General features: G+C 44.4%; 2 protein-coding genes across 3 annotated transcripts in view; both read right to left on the bottom strand.

The window, feature by feature from the left end:
• The window catches only part of LOC144138403 (uncharacterized), a 21944-nt gene extending 16130 nt beyond the window's left edge, over nucleotides 1-5814 (bottom strand). For both annotated transcript variants that reach the window (XR_013315875.1, XM_077670669.1), the window contains exons 1-3: nucleotides 5771-5814; nucleotides 4486-4521; nucleotides 2992-3190 (exon numbers count right to left, since the gene is read on the bottom strand). Coding sequence is in view for 1 of the 2 variants with exons in the window: in XM_077670669.1 (XP_077526795.1) it covers nucleotides 2992-3145 (154 nt within the window). In the remaining variant the exon portion in view is untranslated. The remainder of the gene's footprint in view (nucleotides 1-2991; nucleotides 3191-4485; nucleotides 4522-5770) is intronic.
• Nucleotides 3387-13189, bottom strand: LOC144139729 (uncharacterized). The gene is made up of 7 exons (XM_077672012.1): nucleotides 13105-13189; nucleotides 11113-11159; nucleotides 10991-11029; nucleotides 10869-10904; nucleotides 10141-10237; nucleotides 8224-8369; nucleotides 3387-3395 (listed from the first exon to the last, which is right to left on the bottom strand). The coding sequence occupies exons 1-7, from the start codon at nucleotides 13148-13150 to the stop codon at nucleotides 3387-3389; spliced, it is 420 nt and encodes a 139-aa protein (XP_077528138.1). The 5' UTR covers nucleotides 13151-13189.

Below are 13189 nucleotides of genomic sequence, written 5' to 3'. Positions count from 1 at the left end.
AGCTTTCAGATCACACACATCCACATACATATACACATAAACATAAACATCCACATACGCATACACAACCAGGAACACACTGAAAGCCCATGTATATAGGCATTAAACCTTTAAGAGTACATAGCTTTTGTCGAGTTTAAAATATTTTTAGACCGGGACGTGTGTTTTTCCTCGGATTATTAGGGGCGTAGGGACGAGTAACCCCCCTTAGCCAGAAGAGTGACCTGTCAAAACCCCAAGGAATGCAAATAAGAGCTGGAATTCGTTCGCCAGAGAAAAAAAAACCGTAAATAGGTGCATTCTTTTTCAGCCTTCCTGCACAACTTAACCCCAGAATATATTCGGCAGAAAGCTCAGTGAGATTTCTCGAGGGAGCAGGTGCACATTTCACTACAGCAGACGGGTGTTTAGAGACGTTGGTTCATAACTGGTTCACGTAAAACAGCTCGAAAAGGAGAATAGAAGTTGAGTTAAACAGCTCGAAAAGGCAGTCAGACCGCAATTTCCAGCAGATACCATTGATAGGGCCACTGAGGTCAGGCCGGCACGTATCCGCGTTCGCATCAACAAGCAAACACTGCATTTAGGAGGAATGTACTTTTATTCTCGAATTCAATTGATGTTTCTGTAAATATCACGCATAAATTACTCACGTAGGCCTCAGCACACGTCTCTAGTAAGAGTTTCTAAGTCTAAGGGTCAAGCGCACTTATTACCTCCGCCGTAATTCAGCTAGAGCCACGAAGCCGTGTACTTGCGTTGACGACGCGTGCTCGTGTCGCATACCGGAAGCGCAAGGTTCGATACTCATCCAGACACAAATATTTCCAACTTTTTTTCTAACTTAATTACTTTAATTTTATTTCTTTGCGCCGTCGCATATAGCTCCTGCTGTTTCGCGGTGAAGACGCTGTTTTTTTTCTCTACTGAGTAAAGTAATACTGTAGCATTAAATATACCGGGTTATTTCAGGCGCGTTCGGTGGCGGCTGGACAGGTTGCGTAGCCGATTGCTTTAGTTACGTCTTATATCCCAGCTAGTTATCGTATATCAATATACACCGGCCGTAATAGGAGGCAATAACTATCGCGTTCATCACCATAAATCTCCCGGCGCTACTTGTTCGACCACATCGAACATTTCACCGCTTTTCAGAACACTTCTGAACATCATACCAATGTTTTAAAACGCATGTGCTTTTAGTAACAGCGCTAACAACGCGAGACAAAGAGAAGAGGGCACAAACACAGCGCTGACTAACAACTGAGTTTTATTGCTTATGCCAATGGTTTTTATACACACATTGGCAAAAAACAACAAAAGGAAAAAAGAAGGAAACACTAAATTAACACGTGAACATTTGAGAGGGCGTGAGCGTCGCATCATACTGACTTGACATTTCTTTACACGTTAATCTACTTACGGGGCAAGATGTACAATCAACACAACGCACAATCCATTTTTAAAATAGCAAGAGCAGTTTGGAAACTGAACAAAGATTAACAGAGGGGGATTTACTGCGCCAAGAATCTACACTCTTTGTCTGTGAGGGCAATAGAAGGGGTGCTTACGCATTGGTCACCTAACCTGTTAATTTCCGTGGCCTCTAAGATTTCTCGCATGATTTGGTTGCCATGCTCCCCTATCACAACGCTCTGGTCCAAAATTGGCTGGCATTTGCTATCGCAATCGCGACAATCATGCGCTCAGCAGAAATTGCCGCACACATCTATTTCACATGTACACGCCCTACCACCTGTTGCAGAAGACCACTTTCGCACGCTCCACCAGTCTCTTCTCCTCATTCACTGTTTCTGAAGCCCAAATCGTATTTCTGGACTGTATGGGGCGGCCACACGTGTTTGCACACATTTGGCATTTTCTGCCATTTTTAGCACAAAGAAACAGCTGTTGCCGTCAGTGGTATGTTTCTATTCACGACACTGTATCATTTCGATATATAGGCCAACTTGCTCATTTGCTTTAGTGTCTTTTTAAGGAACTCAGAACCTCTTTATGACATATCAGAGGCCACATTTACGATCTCTAGGGGGCCGCTGCTCAAATCAAAATATTTCTTTTTAGCAAAGATATTATTCCACCTTCGATTACATTTATATAACTGTGGTTTACGGCAATCATGAACATCGGGCGAAAGAACCCGACGAGTAATTATATACTACTCCAGCAGCCCTTCTGGCACCAAATAAATTTGTATCATCATAATACCCCCCCCCCCCCCATATATATGAACATAACCGGCTGTCGTCTAATAAAAAGTGAATTTTTTTGAACTCGTTGCAGCATTTCCCCCTCCCCCTCAACAGCTTTCCTGAACAATATCGTCATCATTTTCTTGTTTGTGTCCACGACAGGACGAAGAAATCTACATGTTCCTTCTTGACGCTCCCCCGCCAACTTGCTCCCCATGTAACGTCGTATTAGAATACGACCACGTCCTGTGGAACTGCACAGTTATACACAACACTACAAACGCACGCCACAAAGTATGGCTGGCCGGAAAAAGCACCAGCGAAGAGCAAAGGCCACTGGCGGCGCACATGAGCCAACGGCTTGAAGAAGTCACCAGAGGCCCTCTAGAATGTGAAGACTACGAATTCCCTCGTGCAAAAATGTAATAAAAACTTTTCTTTTCATCTGCTTCTTTTTTCTCCAACTTTTCTTGTTTTGCCATGCTTTAATTCATTCCTAGCCTCCAAATAATCTAATTTCACCCACCCCGTTAGGGTCCCCACTACTTAGTCTAGTCTCTCGATAGCCGCTCTTTTACACTGGTGATCCACAAGTTCCCAATTTTTCGTGTTACCAGCCCCGTCCAAGTACATTTCATTTAAGACGTCTCCCACACAACTTTTTTCTCTAATATAAGATGGCCGTATCCTATCCCTATTCGTTTCCTCGGTCATCCTTCTTCTAATTTCTTATTAAGCTGATTTAAGTTTTTCGTCAATATCCAATAGCACGGCTTACCAGAAAGATGACATCCAGCCAGGTGCCATAGAAGTGTTGCCAGTTGTTCCACTGAACCACGGACCTGACTGGCGAACAGCGGCCGCATCTCGACGTCGGCGAAGCGCCCCAGCGCCACCCGAAGCAACTCCACAAGCGGGCAGGCTAGAGACATGGCCAACGGTCGCCGCAGGGAGTCCGGAGTTCCCACCAGGGCGCACTGGGTTGGAGAGTGGACCACCGGTCATCACGTGTCGTAACAGCCAAGAGCTGCCGCGCAGCAGGGCGTTCCTGATAGGCTGTGGTCTTTTATTTTGCCGCCCAAAATAATTTCGAGCAACGCGCGGGCAGTCCAGGACTGCTCTCGGTATTAAAGTTCTATACGCAAAAAAATACGCATCTGCACTGAAACAGTTCTAGGCGGTCTGAAACGACAAATCGAAGGAGCATTTGGTCTGCTCGTTCTGAACCAGTTGTCTCCTACGTTGCGGCTGTTTTAAAAGCGTTAGTTTCGAGAACGACGGTGTTGTGAGGGTGGTCACTTCCCTTGCATTTAATACGTTGGCATTTTCCGGTTCAGCACACTCAAAACATGCGCTTCAGAAAAGACGACCACTCACAATTTCCCTCTAAATAATACGTTTACGGTATAACTTCATAAGGCTACGCTAGATAGAAGTTGACCACCTCATATTTTCACAATTTGAAACAAAAATGTAGGCCACTTTATAAGCCAGGTTGTCAATAGCATAAGACACATACGAAAGTATTTCAAAGCAAGTAACTTAGGCTTAAAAAGAAGCGACTTAGGGTGCACTTGGAGAACGGATCACACCCATAGAAAATTCCCTTTTCAATTCGAGCTTACTTGAAACAAGCAACACTTCTATTCCCAAATCCGCAATTTTGTTTACCTTGCGCCACCGCTACGCCTTTTTGTCAACCGTTTGCAAAATGGCGGATGCTTCACCAATGTCTTTTTTATCATCAGCATAAAACATGGCTTACTATAAACCTGCAATTCGAACAATGAAAAGTGGGGTTATGCATCCTTATTCTTACAGCATTGCACAATGCTTAACCTGCGAACCTCTTAATATGCCTATAACAGCCTCACATAGCTACGAACGTGGAACCAGCAAGAACAACAAAAGTGCATCTTCGTACCATAACGCAGAAATCTGGCATTCCCGTTTGATATGAAAAAGAGTGATGGTCACTTGCTGAACACTGGAACCCCACGTTGTGGTAATATTCAATACAAGATCAATGCAAACATTGAATGGCCAAGTTGTGTTAAGAATACTCCTCAAGGCTTTGTTATTCTAACTGGCGCGTTCATCAATGGTAGTAGTTCCTGGATTCATTTGTGGTTCGTGAAAATCGGCAAACAAAGTGCAAGGCCTTGAACCTCAACAAATCACATCAATTCATAACGAGGGAACCGCGGGAAGTAGTGCTATTATTAATAGCGTAAGCGAAATTTATTCCGAATGACAAAACAGGTTTTCTTACCGTAAGTGCATTGAAGACTTGCTTTAGTGTTTCCGTCTGAAAAGAACGAGTGAAAAATAAACCTTGGAGCATGGGGAAACAGGCAGTTCGTTTTATTTACCTAGAATTGGGTTTCTACCCTAACCTTGTGTTCTGCGACGCAATTCACAACCTTTCTGACAGCTTTGCAAATGCTGTGAGCATTGGTGGCGTTCTATTAATGTGGTACGCAATGCAAGCGATGTCGTCACTAGCAACGGTGCGTCTTTCCAAAAGCTTCGCTGCACAGAGCACCCACGTGACGTGTGAGATGTCACTGCGCGCGCTGTTCTTTCGAGCGCCTGCTAAAACGAACCAACCGTTCTGGCTGTGTGGCCTTGACGTAGAGCACTGAGTATTGGCGCTGACGACTTCGGTTCTAGTCCCAGCAGGTCTATTTCTTAGTTTTTTTCTTAGTCTATCTCTCTATTTTTTTCTAAGGTTGATTTTTTTTCTAAACTCGAATCTACGTGTCGTTTTTGTTAATAATTGTGATTTGGTATGTTTTAGGCTTCGGGAGCAGTCAATGACCACGTTGAATTACCGTTCTCCATCGAGCCAACAGACATTTCACGTGAGTGCTCTGTGCAGCGAAGCGTTTCAAAATACGCAGCACGGCCAGTATGAGCACTGAAAAGCACTCTTCCCAACCTCTTGTATCCCCGCCCCATCGCCATTACCATCTGTGTATAATCATAATCATCATCATCGTTGGACTCTCGCTCTCTCTCTCTCTCTCTCTCTCTCTCTCTCTCTCTCTCTCTCTCTCTCTCTCTCTCTCTCTCTCTCTCTGAACGTTCGGTCTGAGCCGGACAATAAAGGTCGTCTCACAGACCTCGTCCCTTGCCCCCTCAGTACTACTTTTTTGATGAGATGTTCTTACAGTCTGTATCAAAACTTCTCTGTGAATACGGACCATGCATGGCACCTAGAGATTCTGTCTTTAGTGACTATAGTGCAGATTAATTAACTACGAAATATGTAAAATGTATGAACGTGAAGGTACGTGCTCAGTTGCACAAGAAACAACAATGTCGGCGCCGTCGTATTTTAAGAAAATAGACAACCTTCTCATGACAGTAAATGATTACTCTAGGTTTACTGATTAGGCATTAAAAAGTATTGTGGCGAGCTTGAAACACTACGCGGTGTTAAAGCCATTAGCAAAGATGCATTTTGAAGCTTAAGAGTCCCGGCCGCTTACGTGTTTCGTGATGTGGTCTAAAGCAACAATATTAATTCAGGGAGTTATGAAAGAGCTCCTTACCTGTAAGGCGTCGCTTTCGAAGCACACCAGGCGAGTACGGTTGACGCACTACAGCCACATGCAAAGAAATGACGTAACGTTGCGTCTCTGCCGGCTTTTGCTCCAAAAACAATAGATATGTTCGCTCGCAGTATTCTATCATCAGACAAGACTTGCAGCATGCCAAAATCTATTGAAGTTGTAGGTAAAGAGTTTAAAATTCAAACCTTTGCGTTTAGAGTTATTAAAGATTTAAACTTTAAAGCTTAAAGTTTATTACATTTAAAGTTTCATACAGCTCCGCTCCAAAACGGGAAGTTACGCTTAGAAGTATTTCACTGGAATTCTTTCCCTAAGGCTGTCTGTCGCTAGAGTGCCCTCCTATCACGATCCAATGCCTTGCAAAGATTTGTCAAAGTTCAAACTAGGGTTGTACATGACGGAGCTACATTTTTGTTATGAGGCGGACGATGTAGTCGAGACTAAGCTTCGTAGAACGGGAAGAAAATGGGCTGTGTGGTGAATGTTAAAAACGTAAAAAAAAAGCGCGAATAAACGTGACGCAGAGTACCCCACACACGCGGGTGTCTGTCAGCGTGTCATTTACGCAATCCCCCTGACATGCAAACGAAGCTATGTCGGGCAGTCTGGAAGATGTATAAATGTAAGGCGCAAGGCGCATGAAAATTCTCTCACAGGAAATGTCGGTGGTTAGCTGCACGCTGTCGCCGGTGTAAGTACGAACCGGAATTTGACCAGTGTCAAATCATTCAAAGATATGCCGACAAATGCGCACGGGAAATCTATGAAGCTTTTTGCATCAGTCAGAGGGGTGACTAGGGTGTAAGCAAACCGTCTGTGTTATTGTATGGAAATAAAATCGTGTACCTTTCGAATGAATAACTGAGCTTAAATTTATCGGTGAATGTGAACGCTTCAAAATCTGAGGTTTGACGAAATCTCGTCTGGTCGGGTAAAAGGTTCATAGTTGAAAATTTCCGGTCACCGACCAAAGGTTTATTAAAAGGGTAAATAAGACAGAAGTTTTTAACTGTGTTTAACAAGTTTTTAACTCTGAACGCTTTATTTGACAAGAGCCTTTGTTCATTTTGTGTTTTACGCCTGCTTTCTTTTTCCCTTTTCCATTGCTTTGCAGATGTATACTTAAGCTGCCTGCAAGCAATAAAAGTTTGGTTGTTAGTGCCGTGTGTGGGTGTTTCTCCGCGTCCCGCTTATTCTCGCTGTTTTCAACATTTTTAACTAAGCTTCGGTTCGCCCGCATAACGTCGTCGCACGAGCAACATCTGCTTGTAGCCGTTCTTCTACTATTCCGCTTTCGAGTGCACTAATTCTTGCCCGTAGGCGTTTGTGGGCAGCTTTTTATAAGGGCTGCTGTTTAATTAGGAAAGATAAAGCGTCTATCACTCCTTTGTATGAGTTGTGCGAATCCACGATAGCAGCAGTCACAGCCGCAAAGGGACAGATAACATGTCATTGAAACAAATGTAAGATGAGCGAGGTTTTGCTGATAAATCAAAACGTTTTTCTTGTTCTTTGGAAGAAACTGCGTTTCACACTTCTAGAAGTTGTCTGTGCAGTAATACATTAGAGCTCGTGGTAATAACTTCTGCGCAGAAGAATGGCATTCCGTTGTAACGGTAGACGACTAAGTTAATCTATCAATCGATGCGCCCAGTTAAAACTTTCCTCCCATCCATCTGTATTATGCAAGGGCTATTGTTTATAGCTTCGCCGTTGTAGTGATCTGATAGCACTGTACGCTACGGGATCCCGTGCACAAGGTAACTCTGATGAAGATAGGACGTGAAGAAGTCAACTCGTGAACTTTACTGCGCTTGAGACAATCTTGCGTGACGCCTGGCCAAGACCAAGAGCAGAATAAACCGCAGACGAGTTAGGCTTCTGCTGTCTTTGTCCAGTACGTTTTTTTTTTCTTTTTTTCAAGAAGAGGGTACTACCACATCACATTCTTAGTTACGACCAATTCCTCTGAAGAACAAATTAACCCTCAATAAGCAACTTTACCTATCTTCTGCACTTGCTTTTATGATTAGTTTCTTTGCCTCCCCTTCTTCGTGAACACACCTCCTTCCTTCCTTCATTCTAAATTTCCCTCTCTTATTCTCGGCGCATCAACTTCTATGCCACCGGCCTATCAACAAGACCGATTACGTCAGCAAGGAACATCACATTGTGCTAAAGACGATAGAACTTTTGCAAATGCTTACCAGCACACGACTTGCCCGTTTTATTCTCGGGACGGAATGCCCATCGCTCTGCCAGCATGCTCAACCTCAAATCAACATGGACGCGGTATCCCACAATAAGGATGCTTTCCACACGACGGGGCCGATAGCAACAATTATTTGCTCATTTCAATAAACATTCATTCAATCAATCAATCAATCAATCAAGGACAACTGAAGCGTCATAAGAGAAAATGATGTGCTTGCCTGGCGCATGCCGAACGACGAAGGGAAGAAGAGGGAGACGGGTGGGCCGCAGGGGGAACCTTTTTGGGGCACCGGTTGTAGGCAGGCTTCCAGGGAGAAGTTTAGGCGGTAGCAGAGGAGCCTCGACACCGAACTTACGTTGACCGCTGGGCGAACGACGTGAAATAAGTATTGTTGAGTTCATTGCGCTGACTGCATGAACGGAAAGCGCACTGTTCATCTGAACGGCGCGGGACTGGTATGGTTGAACACATGAAGGTTCAAGAACTAGTTGCTGGCCGTGGGGGAGGGGGGGGGGGACACTTGATGACGTGATTTTAGTGCCAACAAGACCAGGGAGTGAAAGTATTCAGGAACCCGCCATGATAAATCAGTGCGTAAGGCGTTGTGCTGGTTGAACCCAAGGACGCGGGTACGATTCCCGGCCTTACTGGCTGCTTTGGAGATAGCAGCGACAAAACCGAAAGCGCCCGTTTGTCGACATCTCGGCGCACATTAAGGATCCCCAGGAGGCCAAAATGATTTCGGAGCCCTCTGCTACAACGCACCTCCCAGCCCAAGTGTAGCTTCAACGCGTTAAACCCCCAAATATTATTTTGAAAAGAGAAGACCGGGTGCTGTGGTGCCGCCTTTCGTGTTCCCCTTTTCAGCGCTAAAACCACCCACACGAAAATTGTCGTCAAGCATAAACGCTTGGTGACAACAAAAAGCCGGAGGTCGTTTAGGACACGAAAACTTGCTCTTCTTTGCTCGCAATAAGAAATATCTTGAGATCCTGATTATGTAAAATTGAATAAGAACAGGGTGTAACAACGGCTGCTGCAGTTATAACGGAAGAAAGGATATGGGTGGGTGCTTTAAAATATCGAAGCACGAGCGTTTCTTGTGCACCACTGACTTCGTCAGCCGACAAGCCATGGAACTTGGTTTGCATGCATACGGTGGGCATACAACCAGCCGAACGCTCTTGATCATGCCATTAGATTAGTGCCGCGTTATGGTTATTTACAAAATCCCGAGAAACAGCTAACACGACCGAGATAACAAAATAAGGATGTACTGATTGCCATCAGAACGAAAAGAAAGCGCCATTACACCTGGTCGACAAATTTAATATAACTTAACATCATACACAATACAAAGTAACCCATATCAGATACACACAAGGTAGTAAGGTAAACACACGGCATACATCAGTATATAAGAGAAGCATGTGCACAGACTTATATAAAGAAATAGAAGGTACCACAAAAAATTTACACCAGGTAAACTGCAGACTTAGAGGTGACTAAAAGGCGGTATAATTCTCGTGAAGGATGAGTAGCAGCTATGACCGCTACAACAATAAAATAGCAGCTGTCACCTGTAACAAACAAGTTTTAATTTGAGCCTACTGCTAATAGCAGCGCCATATTAAAAGAATATAAAGCCTAAAGGTACATTAACTTCTTTGGTGTAATTGAGGACGCTATGACCCCTGTAGCAGCTGTGGTACCCTAGCTGTTTCGACATGTTACTTACTGCTCAATGCAAATAAACAAGAGTTCAGCAGTTTCGGGGCCTAATTGCCCTATTCAAGGCAAAAAATTATGATCGTATTGAACGTATGAGCATGCATTCTCTTGATAAAAGCATAAAAAAGGGTGCATTGTGCCTGATATTGGCAGCAGTGTTTCCCCTGCCCCGAAAAACTGCACCGTTCGAACAAAAAATCAAGTCGAATTTCAAAATGTCACTCGTGAGAAGTAATCCCGAAAGCACTCGCGCTCTCCACTTGAGGAACGCCAGCAGAAAACGCGAAATCACGAGTGTTTAAGGAAGTGTAGCCTATACATAGCCACCAACAAATATTATATTCTCAGGAGTGCAAAATAAACGAACTCAATTCGAGCGAAATGAAATAAACATGTCACTTACGCAGCTCGAGGGTAGTAAGCACCACGCCATAGAAGTCCACGAGGTTGTAAAGTGCTGCGACGGGATCCGCTATTCGGGGCAACTCGTCAAACACGCACTGCAAGATCCATTACATGAGCGCTTAGGTTGCTCTTTTTGCACATAAAAGGTGGCGAAGGCTGTACCCTCATGTGTCTGCTACGCTACTACGAATGCTTACGATAAAACTGTTCCTTAATGCAATTGCGTGTCCTTGAAACTACGCTTACGCATGGGTTCGTTAGAGGAGGTATGAGGAGAATACACATTCTTGTTTTGTTTAAAAGAACTGGCCTTGGATAAGCCGCCAGCCTCATTCCTGGCCTGAAGGGTGTTGAAAAGAAGTCACAAATATCGAAAACGCGTAAGGTTCGCGCTACACGACGTAGGTATATGTGGGAGGTAAGAAAAACTAATTTTTGAAGTGACTCTATACTAGCATTCAAACTGCGTGATCAGACGGAACAAAAGGCAGCGATGCTACAATTTAATTATACAATGTTCACTGGTGCTAGCGTTCATCAACGACCGCTAATCTCAGTCGTTGAAGAACGCTAACCCCGCTCGGCAACGTGATAGGGCAGTGAGAAAAAGTATATAGTCAGTTACTTCCCTTCCATCCGTTTTCCTTTTTATCTATCCGTCGTGTTTGAACACGACAAAGCATGCACCCGCATTTCGATGTGACGAAAGTTCTGATATTGACTTACCTTGAAGAAACTGACTAAGCCATCCAGCAGATAGTCCTGCGTACACAACATTTTCAAAAAGTCAGCTTTCACTTAATAAAACTGCTCCGCACAAATTTAGTAAGATAATGTCCGGCACCTACAGAATTTGTGGCACAGCTGTCCAGCGTTCCCTCAAGGCACTGTTCAAGAAAACGAAATAAAGTAAAAATTCCATCGCCGTTTTTTCAAAAGAGGAGGAGCAGAAATGTTTCACGACACTCACCTGGGGAATATTTCCGACACTGGGAAAAATTACGCTGTCGCATTGGGCTGCATACCACAATAAAAATAGAAGGTTAGTATTCGTCTGCTGAGCGGAAACAATAGGTTAAAATGGAAGTTATACAGTGACATCTCGTTACTTCGAACCGCAAGGGAGGGCTGCCTCACTTCGAAATAACGAAGGTTCTAACTAAAGAAAGTGAAGAAAAATAGCAGTACACTACGATTGGGAAATAGCAAGGCACGTGTTTAGAAAGCGGTGTAGCATTCTGGTGTGGTATTTCCCGCGAGCATACTATGTCTTGGTCCGACTCCACCACCCCAACGATGTCCACGGAAACAAACGTACCATAAAGAATATTGACGACCGGTGATTCCGACTCTGAAAAGGGAAAGCTATGTCCGAGATGTGGACTGTCAAGACAAAGATACAGAACGTATACATTGGCGATAGGTTGGTTTCCAGACTCCGAGATTGGCTGTCTCGGAGCGAACGTAGAACGGAAAGGGACAACCGGAGCTGCTGTCGGGCCTCGGCACTGGTTAGGGTTTACCCAATTTTACCTTCACTCTAGGGAAGTCTGTCCGTTCCGGACGCGACGTAGCCTCAAGTGCGGGAGGGGGATGCAATTTTACTTTTTCTGTGTACCAGGCTCCCAGTCGCCAACGCGGGGGGTGTAGTAGGAATTCGTATTAGGGTGTATTATGAATTATCTGTGGTGGAACCCACTTGTATTCGTATTAACGGGCTCAGTTATACATAGTATTCGATGAAACTTGGGCGGGCCAAATTGAACAATTCGAATTATTCATAAATTAGGGTTACTGAAGTGCGCATTTACGAGCTTTTACTGCAGTTGTGCGACGCTGCAGTTCTTTAATTGTGCCGAACCGCATGGATCGTGTCCCTTTTATGCTCCCCTCATGTTAAATACAGCAGTGGGGACTGGGAGTCGAACTAATGATCTTATGCCCCGCAGCATAGTGCCAAAGCTGCTTATCAGCCACGGTGGGCATCGCAAGAATAAGAATTACAGTCCAGACACAGAGTGTAAAGGGGCACTCTTAGCCATGATGGCGCAAAAGAGTATCGGACGACCTGGAACCTCTTATTATTGTTGCATTCAAGATGACTGCAGACTAAAGTGTACGAATTCATATTACGTCTTAAAGCTTGCCCATTAAGGAAGTCGCAGGATTCTGTGGACATCCTTGAGGTCTTCGTTTAATTTTACGCAAACGACACTGCGCCTCATTGGCGTCACAAGACGTTAGTCGCTAACACGGGTCTGCGCCCAAATAACTTGACGACGCATGTGGACGGATGTTTACTGTTTTCGTTGTTTCAACGTCAATGCCAACGCACATGTCTGCTGGATGACGCAGTCAAGTGCCTCAGATGTACCCTGACACCCAGCCGAGCTTTACCATGAACTGTATAGCAATCAATCCTCTTTTTGAAATATGATTATCCAAGTGAGGAACTTCTGGTGTCATGAGCACTCTCGTCATGAAGGAACGCCGTCTAGTCCCTTCTAAAATGATAAAACAAAAAAGTGGTCCAATCATGTTCTTACGAGAAGAAGAGGCGATGCAAGTGGCCAAGCTGTTAAGAGTTGCCTACAAAATTCAAGGCGGCAATTTTCCAGCAGTAAGGTAGCGACTTGGGCGACTCGGGGAATTTTCCAGTATTCGTCTTGCCATGTTGGCAACACAAACGGATGTAAACTTCACTCATGTCTTTCTATGAAAGCTGAACTCCAGGAGTCTTGGCAGGTCTACAATCCTGGCGCATTCAACCTTGTAGTCCAGACGGTCCCCAGAAAATTCTTTAAGAAGAAAATCTTCTTCAAAGAGATGCAAGTTTCCTGTAAGCATTGACATTTCTTCTTCTGTACGTTGTGGGTCGATGGCATGTGGGAGTGTCAACATCAGAAAGTAGCTTTACGCGAAAGCTGTTAGCTAACAAATACAAAGATCCGCGGTTACTTACCCTGTGATCTAATAATCCACACTGTCAAACTGAGTGCCAGGCTCATTACAAAGTGGATCCTCGGTTACTTACCATGTGATCTAAT

Source organism: Haemaphysalis longicornis, unplaced genomic scaffold (genome assembly GCF_048455015.1).
Source record: "Haemaphysalis longicornis isolate Haplotype H1 unplaced genomic scaffold, Haemaphysalis longicornis Haplotype H1 scaffold_5, whole genome shotgun sequence".
Classification (NCBI taxonomy): domain Eukaryota; kingdom Metazoa; phylum Arthropoda; class Arachnida; order Ixodida; family Ixodidae; genus Haemaphysalis; species Haemaphysalis longicornis.
Note: the sequence above shows the minus strand (reverse complement) of the source record. Positions and strands in the feature narration are given on the sequence as shown.

Bases quoted from the DNA above. Each gene is read 5' to 3' on its own strand.
- LOC144139729 (XM_077672012.1), bottom strand. From the start codon at position 13,150: ATGAGCCTGGCACTCAGTTTGACAGTGTGGATTATTAGATCACAGG. The intron at 10,905-10,990 runs GTAGGTGCCGGA...TTGTGTACGCAG, and splicing joins ACAGCTGTGCCACAAATTCT to GACTATCTGCTGGATGGCTT. The intron at 10,238-10,868 runs GTAAGTCAATAT...TGGATCTTGCAG, and splicing joins GCTTAGTCAGTTTCTTCAAG to TGCGTGTTTGACGAGTTGCC.